Source organism: Oncorhynchus clarkii, chromosome 31 (genome assembly GCF_045791955.1).
Source record: "Oncorhynchus clarkii lewisi isolate Uvic-CL-2024 chromosome 31, UVic_Ocla_1.0, whole genome shotgun sequence".
Lineage (NCBI taxonomy): Eukaryota > Metazoa > Chordata > Actinopteri > Salmoniformes > Salmonidae > Oncorhynchus > Oncorhynchus clarkii.
Window position 1 is genome coordinate 21,341,423 of NC_092177.1, and position 14,465 is coordinate 21,355,887.

The following is a 14,465-nucleotide window of genomic DNA, read 5'->3' on the forward strand; positions in this document are numbered from 1 at the left end:
AGACCAGAGTATATAGAGTATAAATAAACTCAGTCCAGACCAGAGTATAAATAAATTCAGTCCAGACCAAAGTATATAGAGTATACAGTAACAGTCAAAAGTTTGGACACGCCTACTCATTCCAGGGATTTTTCTTTATTTTGACTATTTTCTACATTGTAGAATAATAGTGAAGACATCAAAACTATGAAATAACACAAATGGAATCATGTAAGTAAGTAAGTGTTTAACAAATCAAAATATATTTATATTTGAGATTCTTCAAAGTAGCCACCCTTTGCCTTGATGACAGCTTTGCACAGTCTTGGCATTCTCTCAACCAGCTTCATGAGGTAGTCACCTGGAATGCATTTCAATTAACAGGTGTGCCTTGTTAAAAGTAAATTTGGAATTTCTTTCCTTCTTAATGCATTTGAGCCAATCAGTTGTGTTGTGACAAGGTAGGGGTGGTATAGAAGATATCCCTATTTGGTAAAAGACCAAGTCCATATTATGGCAAGAACAGCTCAAATAAGCATGAAAGACATGAAAGTCAGTCAATGCGGGAAAGTTCAAGAACTTAAACGTTTTTTCAAGTGCAGTCGCAAAAACCATTAAGCGCTATGATGAAACTGGCTCTCATGAGGACTGCCACAGGAAAGGAAAACCCAGAGTTACCTCTGCTGCAGAGAATAAGTTCATTAGAGTTAACTGCACCTCAGATTGCAGCCCAAATAAATGCTTCACAGAGTTCACGTAACAGACACATCTAGTAACAGGAAGAATATGACACTTTAAAATAATATCTGACAAGGAAGCACTGAGATATGGAATGTTTGGGAATACATAGAATGTTTGGGAATGACATATACTAAGGCATTTGTAAAAAATTATATAGCAATATAGAGTGGGAAAGCAGCTGGGCATTTTGACAATGAATAGACACTGCAGCAAATAAAACCTAATAAAAACTTCTGTCACGTCCAAGACCGGAGTCTACGCAGGCAGTCTCACAAAGAGACTGCGTGAATCAAGCCTTCATGGTCGAATTGCTGCCAAGAAACCACTACTAAAAGACACCAATAAGAAGAAGAGGCTTTGTTGGGCCAAGAAACAACGAGCAATGGACATTAGACCAGTGGAAATCTGCCCTTTGGTCTGATGAATCCAAATTTTTGATTTTTGTTTCCAACCGCCGTGTCTTTGTGAGACACAGAGTAGGTGAACAGATGATCTCCGCATGTGTGGTTAAAGTATGGAGGAGGAGGTGTGATGGTATGTGGGTGCTTTGCTGGTGACACTGTCAGTGGTTTATTTAGAATTCAAGGCACACTCAACCAGCATGGCTACCACAGTATTCTGCAGAGATACGCCATCCCATCTGGTTTGCACTTAGTGGGACTATCATTTGTTTTTTTCAACAGGACAATGACCCAAAATACACCTCCAGGCTGTGTAAGGGCTATTTGACCAAAGAGAGTTGCTGCATCAGGTGCTGCATCAGATGACCTGGCCTCCGCAATCAGCCGACCTCAACCCAATTGAGATGGTTTAAGATGAGTTGGACCGCAGAGTGTAGGAAAAACAGCAAACATGTGCTCAGCATATGTGGGAACTTCATGACTGTTGGAAAAGCATTGCTCATGAAGCTGGTTGAGAGAATGCCAAGACTGTGCAAAGCTGTCATCAAGGCAAAAGGTGGCTACTTTGAAGAATCTCAAATATCAAATATATTTTGATTTGTTTAACACTTTTTTGGTTACTACATGATTCCATATGTGTTATTTCATGGTTTTGATGTCTTCACTACTATTCTACAATTTAGAAAAATGTAATAAAAACCCTTGAACGAGTAGGTGTGTCCAAACTTTTGACTGGTACTGTAAATAAACTCAGAACTAAATATACTCAAAACTCAGAACAGAGTATATTTTTATTGTATTTTTTTATTTCGCCTTTATTTAACCAGGTAGGCTAGTTGAGAACAAGTTCGTTTTTGTTTGTCCACCCGCTTTAGTTATTTTTTTCTCCCCAATTTCATGGTATCCAATTGATAGTTACAGTCTTGTCTCATTGATGTAACTCCCGTACGGACTCTGTAGAGGCGAAGGTCGAGAGCCGTGTGTCCTCTGAAGCACAACCCAACCAAGCAGCACTGCTTCTTGACACAATGCTCGCTTAACCCGGAAGCCAGCCGCACCAATATGTCAGAGTTAACACAGAGTTAACGCCAGGTGTACGGTTAACACCGACCATGTCAGTGTGCACTGCGCCCAGCCCGCCACAGGAGTCACTAGTGCGCAAGGACAAGGACATCCCTGCCGGCCAAACCCTCCCCTAACCCGGACGACGGTGGGCCAATTGTGCGTCGCCCCATGGATCTCCCAGTTGCGGCAGGCTGCGACAGAGCCTGGACTCGAACCCAGAATCACCAGTGGCACAACTAGTGTTGCGATGCAGTGCCTTAGACCACTGCGCCACTACTTTTGCTATTCTCTTTTTGATGGTCCTCCCGGTTTTGACCTCTGCCTGACTCCGGACTACTTTCCTGCCTGCCTGCCCTGACCTTGGTTCTGCCTGCCCCTTGGTGCCTTTTGGACTCTGAACAGGTTTTGACCCCTGTCTGACTCTGGACTACTTTCCCGCCTGCCTGATCATCCTGCCTGCCCTGACCTTGGTTCTGCCTGCCCCTTGGTGCCTTTTGGACTGAACAGGTTTTGACCTCTGCCTGACTCCGGACTACTTTCCCGCCTGCCTGCCCTGACCTTGGTTCTGCCTGCCCCTTGGTGCCTTTTGGACTCTGAACAGGTTTTGACCTCTGCCTGACTCCGGACTACTTTCCCGCCTGCCTGCCCTGACCTTGGTTCTGCCTGCCCTTTGCTACCTTTTGGACTCTGAACTGATTTTGACCCTTTGCCTGTCCACGACCATTCTCTTGCCTGCCCCTATTGGATTAATAAATATTATAAGACTCCAACCATATGCCTCCTGTGTCTGCATCTGGGTCTCGCCTTGTGTCATGATACTGGCAACTGAGTTTGGAAAAACAGCTGTATTGTTGTAGTGACTGGGTGTATTGATACATCATCCAATGTGTAATTAATAACTTCACCGTGCTCAAAGGAATATACAATGTCTGCTTTTTTTACCCATCTACCAATAGGTGCCCTTTTTTTGTGAGGCATTTTTTGTGAGGCAAAGACCTCCATGGTCTTTGTAGTTGAATCTGCGTTTGAAATTTACCGCTCGACTGAGGGACCATACAAATAATTGTACGTTTGGTTTACAGAGATCATAAAAAAATCACATTAACCCGTATTATTGCACACAGGGTTAGTCCATGCAACTAATTATGTGACTTGTTAAGCACATTTTTACTCCTGAACTTATTTAGGCTTGCCATAATACTTAATGACTTAATTAATAGCTAAAATTGTTTTAAAAATATGTATTTTTAAAAATTATAATCCCACTTTGACATTATGGGGTATTGTGTGTAGGTCAGTATCCAAAAAAGTTCATCCATTTTCAATTCAGACTTTAACACAATAAAATGTGGAAAAAGTCCAGAGTTTGTGAATACTTCCTGAACGCACTGTAGAACAGCTCAAAAGAGGAGAGTGGGAAAAGTGTGCCTATTGATTTCATCTCAAGATTGATTTACATGGCACTCATTGAGAGAGGCAGAAAGCCTTGGAGGGTTTAAAAGCCTTAGTGGGTGCTTCCCAAATGGTACCCCATTCCACATATTGTACCCTGGTCAAATGTAGTACACTATAAAGGGAATAGAGTTCCATAAATCCCTGGTGGTTTATGTGTGTATCTCCACAGCCTACCTGCAGTCCAACCAGGTGATGGGCTGGGGAGACAAAGCCATCGAGCTGAGGTCAGCTAACACAGGCAACCTGGAAGGAGTCTTCATGCACAAGAAGGCCCAGAAACTCAAGTTTCTTTGTGAGAGGAATGACAAGGTACGACAACATCCTGATATCACCAAAACACACCTTGGGCAAAGCTCACATGACCCCCCCCCCCCATATCACTGGGCTCTGGTAGATGTGAAACATTGTATGTTGTTCATAGTGTTGTAGGTGTTGAATATTATACTGTAAGTTCTCTTTTTTTTTACTGATTGATCTATTTTCTGTGTGAAGGTGTTCTTTGCCACGGTGCAGTCTGGGGGCTGCAGCCAGATCTACTTCATGACACTGGGCCAAAACTCCCTGTTCAACTGGTGAGCTCTGTGGCTTAAAGACAACATACAGCGATCATCTCAGAAACAACATGAATTATACTCAGAAACATTCTTAAACACTGAATTTACACTTTAGTAATACAGCTACATAATCCCATGCATATGAGAATACAGTATTTTCAATCAGCATAAATTAAGTATTTTTGTGTCTAAGGCCACCACATTGGTTTCAAGTCTCTAGCTATAGTACTTAAAATGGAACTGACAGCATTTAAGCGACACAAAATCTTGTTAAAATATGTTCATATACACCCCCAGGAAGAATATTACATTTTTTAAAACATTTTCTGACAAGCGAGCACTTAGATATGGTCATTTAGATATTGAATGTTTGGGAATATATAGAATGTTTGGGAATTAAGTATACTAAGGCATTTGTGAAAATTCTATAGCAATATAGAGTGGGAAAGCAGCCGGGCATTTTGACAATTAATAGACACTGCAGTAAATAAAACCTAATAAAAACATCTGTCACGTCCAAGACCGGAGTCTACGCAGACTGGTGTACCATAGCCAATCTTTCAACTGGACTGTGTGTTTAAAGGCAGTAGCAACAGCTCAACTTTAGATCATTAGAACACATGGATTTCTGCAAATGCGTAAATACCACAGGAGTCCTCTTACATTTCAGAACTCAACAGTCCTATTGCTCAAACAACCATGAAAAGGTAGGCTCTCTCTCCCCCAATTATGCACATCAACAACTAATGCTAGCCAGAGCAAGATGAGCTAAACATTTAATGAAGCAACATTAGATAAACCCTCTCAACATTTTTCAGCTAATTACTCGTCAGAATTGCACTGATACATTATGGGGAATTCTACAGCTTGCCTGCCAATGCAATTCATTATTGTCTTGCCAATGCAATTCATTATTGTCCTAACCAAGCACCCAAGCTAACTGGTTAAAGTTGGCTGGTTTGCTAGCTAGCTACTTCCAGAAATAAATGAGAGAATCTCACTCTGACCATTTTACTCGCCCTTTCCAAAACGGGTTAAGCTGTTTACGAACGCAAGAGATGTGCTAACTGGATAACAGTCGTTCAGGTTCTTGCTAGCTAACCAAATGACATCTGCATCTATAGCTATGTATAGCCACCATAAACCGATATGAGGGGAAAAGGTCACTCACTCACCCACTCCTCCAATTACGTTACATGTCATCCTCCTAGCAGCTAGCTATCTAGCTAGCGTTAGGCTCTGTTTTTAGCTTGCTACATAAATAGATATGCTAGCCTATTAGCCATGATATGACTGACTTTTGATAATTTCCTTTGCTAGTTTGATTGTATTGACATTCCCAGCCTTAGTTACATTCGTCCGTTTTTGTCCAAAATATTGAGTAATTGAAACTGAAACAGAGCATCCCGAATGGAGGCAGCAAACAATGTACCCACCCAACCTGATAGCGATATTTTTGGGACTACCAAGAAATGTATTGGTTAATTATATTAATCATGCAGTGAACTGCATCCATCTATTCTGCTAACAATGCCTTAGTGTACGTAAAGACATATTGAGTCAAATAGAACCTATTTTTAAAACCTCTTATAAAGTTGGTTTTGTAGGATAAACTGGGAATTTGATATTTTGGACTGATATTATGATTGTCTGTTTGTTTCATATCTGCAAAGTGCTTAAAATGCTGTCAGTTCCACTTTAAGAAGTGAGTCTTGTGCCTTAAAGAAATGATTCACCCATTTTGAATGTTTTATCATATTTGTACATCTCTGAGCGATGTTCAAAACATTTTATGTTTTCATGTGTTTCTGAGCTAATCGTCATTTCAAAAATACAGCCGGTATGTGTTGCTGCACAGGGCTTCTTGTTTATATCTAGAAATACACCGGCAACCTACATTTGATTTCATATTGATCTTAATATCACATGGACTAAAAAATGCACAATTGCTTATTTTTTTACATCCAAAATGGATCAAATCAATTTTTTGTTAATTGGATCTCGGCGTATTCATCATTTTATTATTAGTAAGTGCCATTGTTCGTGTTAAATCCTGAGATATTTACCATTCAGTATTATGTGCTTTTAAGGATGCACAGTTGTAGATACCTCAGGTCAGGAAATGTACATCTATTTTACCTACTCGAAAGAGATTCCCTTACTGAAGAGAGCATTAGAAATACTACAGAGATTAGTGGGCTAGCAATCATCTTTAATAGTAGACACCGATACTGCAAATTGCTTGTCCTTATCTGTCCCACTTGGTTTTAAATGAAGTCGTTTTATGGCCCCAACAATTCAAATGGTGGATGCTGAGTTTATGATCTGATCTCCACTTTCTAGTCATAATTCAGATAACCAAATAGGCATTATATACCCTGTCGCATCTCTTGATCTAAAACTGATCATGTTTTACATGAAGTAGTGTTTAGGAAGAAGAAATCAAAGGAAGAAGAAAATTATCATTATGTTGGCCTTGTGCTGTGTAGAGTCTTTTTGGACGTAAGTGGCTGTACATATTATTTGCACTGTTTTATAGATATTTTATATCCACTGGTCATCGCTACAGTTTAATGGGGTTTCAAATTATCTAGCCCTTTGCACTAAGACCACTTTGGTAAATGTTCGCTCTACAATGCTTTATTGTCACAGTCTTATACATTTGAAGTAATTTATTTTCAACATTAAATGGTAAATGTTCGATATACAATGCTTTATTGTCACAGTGTAATACATTTGAAGTCCTTTATTTTCAACATTAAACAGAGATTGCATTTGATTTAGATAAAGTTAAATCGTCTATTTGATATGCCATGATCTAAAAAATGATGTGAAAACAGCGATAGGCTTTCAACTCTTAAGATTGTCAAACATATGTGAACCACCACATGGACTCGGTCCTATGTAGCCAAATTTGAAATTGTTTTTTACATTGGATAAAAGTAGAAACTCAGAGCTATAAAATGATATATAATACACTGCAGTTGAGGAACAATGGGAAAGTCATTTTGCTTTGAATTGTAACCCCACTTTTGAGAAAATGACCCTTGATATTTTTGGTGTACCGACTGGAGAGCTCTTCTTTGTCTACACCCATTCAGCATCGTTCACACCCTGTTAAGCCTTAGCCCCGCCCATTTCTTTAACGATTCACTTGTGAGTCCATGTGCACAGCAGAGTGTGTAGTTTAGTAAACAACCAAAGATTTAAAGACTAAAAGTGGTAAAAGTAGAAGCCTACATGGTGCAGGTCATGTTCTTCTTCACATTACTGTCTTTGGTAAACACACACTATATCTAATACAATCTCAGTTTATGTGTCACATGAACAGGATACAGAAGGTGTAAACAGCACAGTGAAATGGTTACTTGCATATTTGCACAGTAGCAATATCAAAAACAATGTGTCCAGATAATTGTTAGAGGATGCTTACCCAGACACACTTGTTTAAATTGATGGGTCAGGTGAAATAAATGCTATAACCACCCCCAGCCACATCTAGATAAGTGGATGAGTCACTATTGTCTAGACATGTACACATGTTCATGAAATACAAAAGACGGCCATAATCACCCCCATACACCTGTCTAACTTGATGGGTCTTGTAATCATCTGGCAAAGTGGAGTCTTTTGTTCAGACATGTAGCTAGCTAGCTAGCTAAACAATGAACCGGATTAATCTCAACTCATACTACTACCAATACAAACTGATTGTTATAGCTGTAGTATGAATATGCAGGTATTTAAAGCTAACCAACTAGGTTCAATGTTAGCTAGCTAGCTAACATTGGGCTATAACTAGCAACGCAAATGGCTTTCTGATTCGAAAAATATTACTACACAGATAGGTTCAATGTTCGCTAGCTAGCTAACAGTACACTTTAACTTGCAAAAAAAAAAAACTTTCTGACAAAATTAGAAACGTATAATATCTGAAAATGTAGCTAGACTCTTACCTGTATACACGGATGAACGCTTCACGGCAGACTGGAACCATTTAACTTACTTTTGTAGCTACAGTACATCTTGTTTGGCCAGCATTGTGTAAAGTCACTCCGGTTCACACTGACACTGTGCAGAAAATAGCCCATCATAACGTTTTCCAACTGATCGGTCCATAGCGCCTGCTAAATTCAGGGCATCAATTTTGTTGAGAAAAGTAGCAAAACTTTTGTAGTTCTCGATGGCTAATGTTATATCTTTCAAAAAATCTGCAGTAGAAAGGATTATCAACACATACTGAGCAGCTCACATTATAGACAGAAGCATCCTACATGGCAGACCAATCCAAACTAATCTCCCGGCATCTCCAGCCCATCCATTATCTCAGCAAATCATGGCTAACAGGAATGTTCCTGTCTTTTTCCAGGGCTAAACCAACTAGGCTCGTAATTTAACAATTTTATTCGTATTTACAGATGGAATACCAGTTTGTTATTCAGGCACATGAAAGTTTACATGTTCCAGAAGGCATTTATGTAAAAAAAAAAAAAAAAAAGGAAGCATTTTGATTAAAAAAATGAATTAATTGAAATGCCTCTCCTGTGAAGTAGTGACGTGCAACATACGCCTAGCTTCCTGAAATGGGTCACATATACTCTTTTGTAGAAAATGTTTGGTTAATGAACATTTAAATGTCACAATTGTGAAATGTTAACTCAAATCAATTGCATTTGAATCCAGTTGTTATTTGCTTTTCCTTCCCCCAATATGCTAAATGTTTTGCCATCATTAGAGATCTAGTTTGGGCAGTTATTTTATGTTTATGATATAAATACTGCAGCTGGTTCTGTGAGCATATTGTCAACTGAAAATGAACTTTTTCAAGACACAATTTGATATGATGTTGTATTCTTCTGTGAGAATTCACTCTTGAAGTGCATTCAACTGACAAGATATTTAGGTTAGAAGGGAATAGCCAATAAGGTAATCAGTTTCACATAGCATTTTCAAGTACATTTACCCTATAATGATTAGGTTTCCAAGAACTGATGCTTTCACTATCATTGGTCTAATCATTGGTCTAAGTATTTTAGAAAATAGTATGAGCACTCAGTTGATATCTCATTCATTTGACATGTATGATGGAAATGTTATAATTTGTCAGATTTTGAATAAGGGATTCAATGGGTAGAGTTAAACACATTTTTGTAATTAACTTAAACTTTTTTTAAATGCCCAAATACAGTGAGTCAATATGATTACATCTCCATTTGTAAAAAGTTGGTGATTATATCTATAGACAAAAAGGGGGATTTTAAGCAGAATTTGTCATGTCTGACATGTTACTGAGTTAGATAATACTTTACCAACAGACATTTGTTTTGCAGTTGAGGATTGTGAGTCATAGCACTCTCTGTAATTTCTCCCCCTATCCACTCCCATACCTCATGAAGTGCTCTTGTGTGAAATCATTGTCCTCTTGAGAGCTTTGTACTGTAGGAAGGACTGAGGATGTGGATGAGTACTGTAGGAAGGACTGAGGAAGTTGGTGATGGTTTGTGTCAGGTGTGCATCGTGTAGCTGTGAAGAGTCCTCTCTGCTTTATATGATGCAGAGCAAATTTAGTTTTTGTTCTTGGGGAATTCGAGTTAGAAGACAAAATCATTCTGAAAGGATTTCAATTTTGAGGTTTTCCCCAACAAAATATATCTATTTTAGTGTCAAAAACGTAATGATAAAGGTTGACCAAATTATATTGATAAATATCCACAACATATATTGTTTCGTTACCTGTTCTTTTCCCATTTTGTTTTTGAAATTGTATTGAAAAATTATGTTTATTTTATTTTGTCCTTTGTTTTGTCTTAGTTTTGCTTTATTTTTGCACTGGAACTTTCGTATCATTTGTACAGCATGTACTGTATACCCAACCGGTGAAATGAATTAGTAACACTAATTGAGGTGTTATTATGTAAAAATACTGTTGAACAATAAAATACGTTGTATACAATTACTGTGTAGTTCAGTGGTTATTGCAATCACTTCTAAGTAATATCAACATTTGATTTGTACATGCTAACAGTATTCCATATCTGGAGCATTCACAGTGTTTGGGCCATAGCTATAAAGCAGTGTTATATATCCATGGTTTGGGCAGCTCTCTGGCTAGTGGCTGGACTGTATTTGCGGATTAGAGTTTAGTTTGCTGGTAAACTGTGGAGTCAGCCGTGTCAGATGGAAGGGAGGTAACCTGAGACGAGACCTAGCTCACTTCCTCAACGTATTCCCTCCTCAGGCTCAGTCAGACGCTGCTACGGTGGAGCCGGTGGCTCTCAGTCCCAGCCACTGCCATGGCCACCTCCCCACACCTAACAGTCCCTCTGACACCCCCCAAACCCCCACCACCACAAACCACCCCCCTACTGGAGCCAAACCCATTTGTCGATTACAGTTGAGTAGTGCTCAGAGAAGGACCCTCCTCTGTGCACCCTTGGTGAGCAGGGAAAAGAGAGTATAAGGGGGAGGACCAGAGAGCGCCGTCCGTCCGTCTGTCTGTTTCTGCCTCTCACATGGTACAGTCATCATCACCCATTAGACTAGTAGCTACAGAGTGGTTCACTGGTAAGGTCTCTCTGCATGGTGTGGGACTTTTTATTTCCCCCAGAGGAACCATTAGTTGTGTGGTCAAAGGGTCAGATGTTAGTACAGCTTGTGTCACTAGATCTTTACTCAAAATATGCTCTGGTTTGTGTTCACCTGTTGACTATACATAAAGCTGTGAAGCTATCTGTCTCTAACCAACATCAAATAGAGATTTTAACCTAGTAGTCATGTCAACTTTGAATGACTTGACAGCTTATCTTAGTGATCAAACAGTACAACATGGCAGCAAATCACAAAGTTGTGTCGTGAAAAATCTGTTGCATTCACTGGGATTTAACTGTGGAACTGGAAACGTGTGTCAATTATATAGTGTGCAGCGGGTGAGGCAGCTTCCCACTGGGCACATCACGTCATTTCAACGTGGATAATTGGGTCATATCTGGTTGAGATGTTGATCAATGAGATTACAATCTATATTTTCTAACTCAAAAAGGCAGCCAAAAATGTGTTGAATTTCTATTGTGGTTATCTATGCTTTCAAACATCTAAACGCACAACCAAATTCCAATTGAAAAACAATGTCAGATTTTTAGTTTAGTTGTCACCTAAATGTCTATCACTGCGCTTTAAACCAATTAAAAGCACAGTTCAAATGGGAATACAATGTCAGATATTTTGTTTATTTATACAACAGATTGTGTTATCACTGTATTTCATCTAATAGCAGAACCAAATTACCTGGAATGCAGTTGAGATTACATTAAAAGTACATGGTGCAAGTGATCAATGCCCTTTGAGATTCTGCACAGATTATTACAGCAATTTTGACGATCTCCACAGACCTGTGACCTTTGCATGCTATCTTTAACATACACGCTTTCCATGATTACATACAGTAAGAAGACATTTATAGTTAAAGTAACCTCAAAATGTGGCCATGAATGTGTTACTCATTTTAAGGTTGAATGTTACATTAGTTTGTAAGATAGCCTTAACTTTAGGCTATTTACTGCTACAAAATTAATATATTGTGTTTGGTTGACATTGCAACCAAATATCAACATTCAAAGGAGATCTACTGCTTGAATCGTTACATCTGAGCCACTGACTTAATCCTCTTCTTTAACTTTTATTTTTGGATTGAGTTGGAGATGCAAATCCAACATAAGATTTATTAACTTGTCAACAAGTCATTAGGTTTTTTATTGTATTTCAAAAGTGATATTGAATTGTGTTTGGTAGTCAATGCAACCAAATATCAACATTTGAAGGACATTTATCTTCTGCTTGGATAGTTCCATCTGTACCACTGATTTAGGGCTCTATTAAATCAGATCCACTTTAGCCAACATCCACAAAGCGGTTGTTTTGGCAGAGTCGGGGGTGAAACTGCGTTAGAGCTGTCAAATCCAAAAGTGAGTGTTGTCATTATACCTAAATCAGACATTGGCTGCAGAGAGTCACAGAAATCCCATGCAGCCTTGTTTACAAGTTTGAACACTGGAATGTGAGATGTAATCTACACCTCAATTAAGATGATAGAAATCATCATTATTTAGTTTAAGGATTTTTCAATTTGAGCATAATTCTTATTATATTATTATTATTATTTCTATATAGCCTACATTTTCCCACTCTGAACGGGGCGGGTCTGGCTTCATGACAATGATTGCAAGAGCAGCGATTTTATGGCTCCATCGCAGTTCCACCTCCGACACCACCAAAACATCTGCTTGATCTGATTAAATCTGATTAAATCTAGGCCTTAGTCTGGCTTTAATTCCAGTTTGTCTACAAATTAGTAATTGATATGTTGGATTCACGTCTCGATCTTAACCAAAAATCTAAGTTGAAGTTGCACTATACAGAAATCCCTCCACCATTTCCTGTTTGCTACAATTCTAATAGTTCAGTTTATGTGACAAAATAAGCTAGTATAGTGTAGAGAATCATTGTACCATCTAAACCGCTGTGAAATATATTTTCCATAACAAAACCAAAAGTAGAAGATCCAAAAAACAAACCTTAAGTATGGGAGGCATAGAAATAGGTCACATAGAACAGATCTACCGCTTCTTAGACTTGCTTTCAGTGATAATGACAGATCTACAGTGCATTTGGAAGGTATTGTTACATTACAGCCTTATTCTACAATTGATTAAATAAATAAAATCCTCATAAATCTACACACAATACCCCATAATGAAAAAGCAAAAAAAAATGGTTTCTTGAAATTTTTGCACATTTATAAAAAAAATAAAAAGAGAAATGACTTATTTACATAAGTATTCAGACCCTTTGCTTTGAGTCTCGAAGTGTAGCTCAGGTGCATCCTGTTTCCATGAATCATCCTTGAGATGTTTCTACAACTTCATTGGAGTCCACCTGTGGTAAATTCAATTAATTGGACATGATTTGGAAAGACACACACCTGTATATAATAGGTCCCACAGTTGACAGTGCATGTCAGAGCAAAAACCAAGCCATGAGGTCGACGAAATTGTCCGTGGAGCTCCAAGACAGGATTGTGTCGAGGCACAGATCTGGGTAAGGGCACCAAAAATAGTCTGCAGTTAAGTTTGGAACCACAAAGACTCTTCCTAGAGCTGGCCGCCCGATCAAACTGAGCAATCGGGGGAAGGGCCTTGGTCAGGGAGGTGATCAAGAACCCGATGGTCACTCTGACAGAGCTCCAGAGTTCCTCTGGGGAGATAGTAGAACCTTCCAGAAGGACAAACATCGCTGCAGCACTCCGCCAATTTATGGTAGAGTGGCCAGACGGAAGCCACTCCTCAGTAAAAGGCACATGACAGCCCGCTTAGAGTTTGCTAAAAGGCACCTAAAGGACTCTCAGACCATGAGAAACAAGATTCTCTGGTCTGATGAAACCAAGATGAATCTCTTTGGCCTGAATGCCAAGGGTCATGTCTGGAGCAAACCTGCCACCATCCCTACTGTAAAGCATGGGGATGGTGCTTTGGGGATGTTTTTCAGCAGCAGGGACTGGGAGACTAGTCAGGATGAGCAAAAGATGAACAGAGCAAAGTACAGAGAGATCCTTGATGAAAACCTGATCCAGAGCGCTCAAGACCTCAGACTGGGCCAAAGGTTCACCTTCCAACAGGACAGCGACCCTAAGTACACAGCCAAGACAACAGTCTCTGAATGTCATTGAGTTGCCCAGCCAGAGATAAACTGGAATTAAAGCCAGACTATGTCAGTGGCACAGATGGAACTATCAAAGCAGAAGATACATCTTCAAATGTTGATATTTGCTTGTGTTGACAACCAAGCACAATTCCATATCACTAAATATCATTCAATTTGAAATCAACCAGAGCTTGAACCCCTAGGCCTTTATTATAGTCCACAAATGTTGTCTATTTTTAGTTGAATCCTGGGGTGTATTGAAACAATAGCTATTGATGACTTTACAAATGCTATATAGTCCTAAATAGCCTCATTGATGATATATGACTGTTAAAGTTTGGTTCCATTTAATTTGCTCTGTTAAACCTTCCATTTCAAATGACTTTGATAGCAGCAGTGAGATTTCTCTGCAAAAATTCTCACAATTGATAATAGTCAGTAACAACTATTATAGCTATGCAGGGCTGGCTTGGTTACAAGCCTGGATGGGAGACCAAAGGTATACTGTAGATAGATAAATTCTCCAGTAGGAGGTTCTGCCCAGACATTTTTTTCTGATAGTGGATATAATGTT

At 39.1% G+C, this 14,465-nt stretch overlaps 1 protein-coding gene across 1 annotated transcript in view; it reads left to right on the forward strand.

The window, feature by feature from the left end:
• LOC139391205 (mitogen-activated protein kinase kinase kinase kinase 4-like) overlaps positions 1-10,151 on the forward strand; it is a 131,482-nt gene extending 121,331 nt beyond the window's left edge. Inside the window, exons 31-33 of the mRNA XM_071138819.1 lie at positions 3,811-3,950; positions 4,134-4,213; positions 6,621-10,151. Of these exons, the coding sequence (XP_070994920.1) occupies positions 3,811-3,950; positions 4,134-4,213; positions 6,621-6,627 (227 nt within the window). The 3' untranslated portion in view covers positions 6,628-10,151. The remainder of the gene's footprint in view (positions 1-3,810; positions 3,951-4,133; positions 4,214-6,620) is intronic.
• Positions 10,152-14,465: the final 4,314 nt, after the last annotated feature.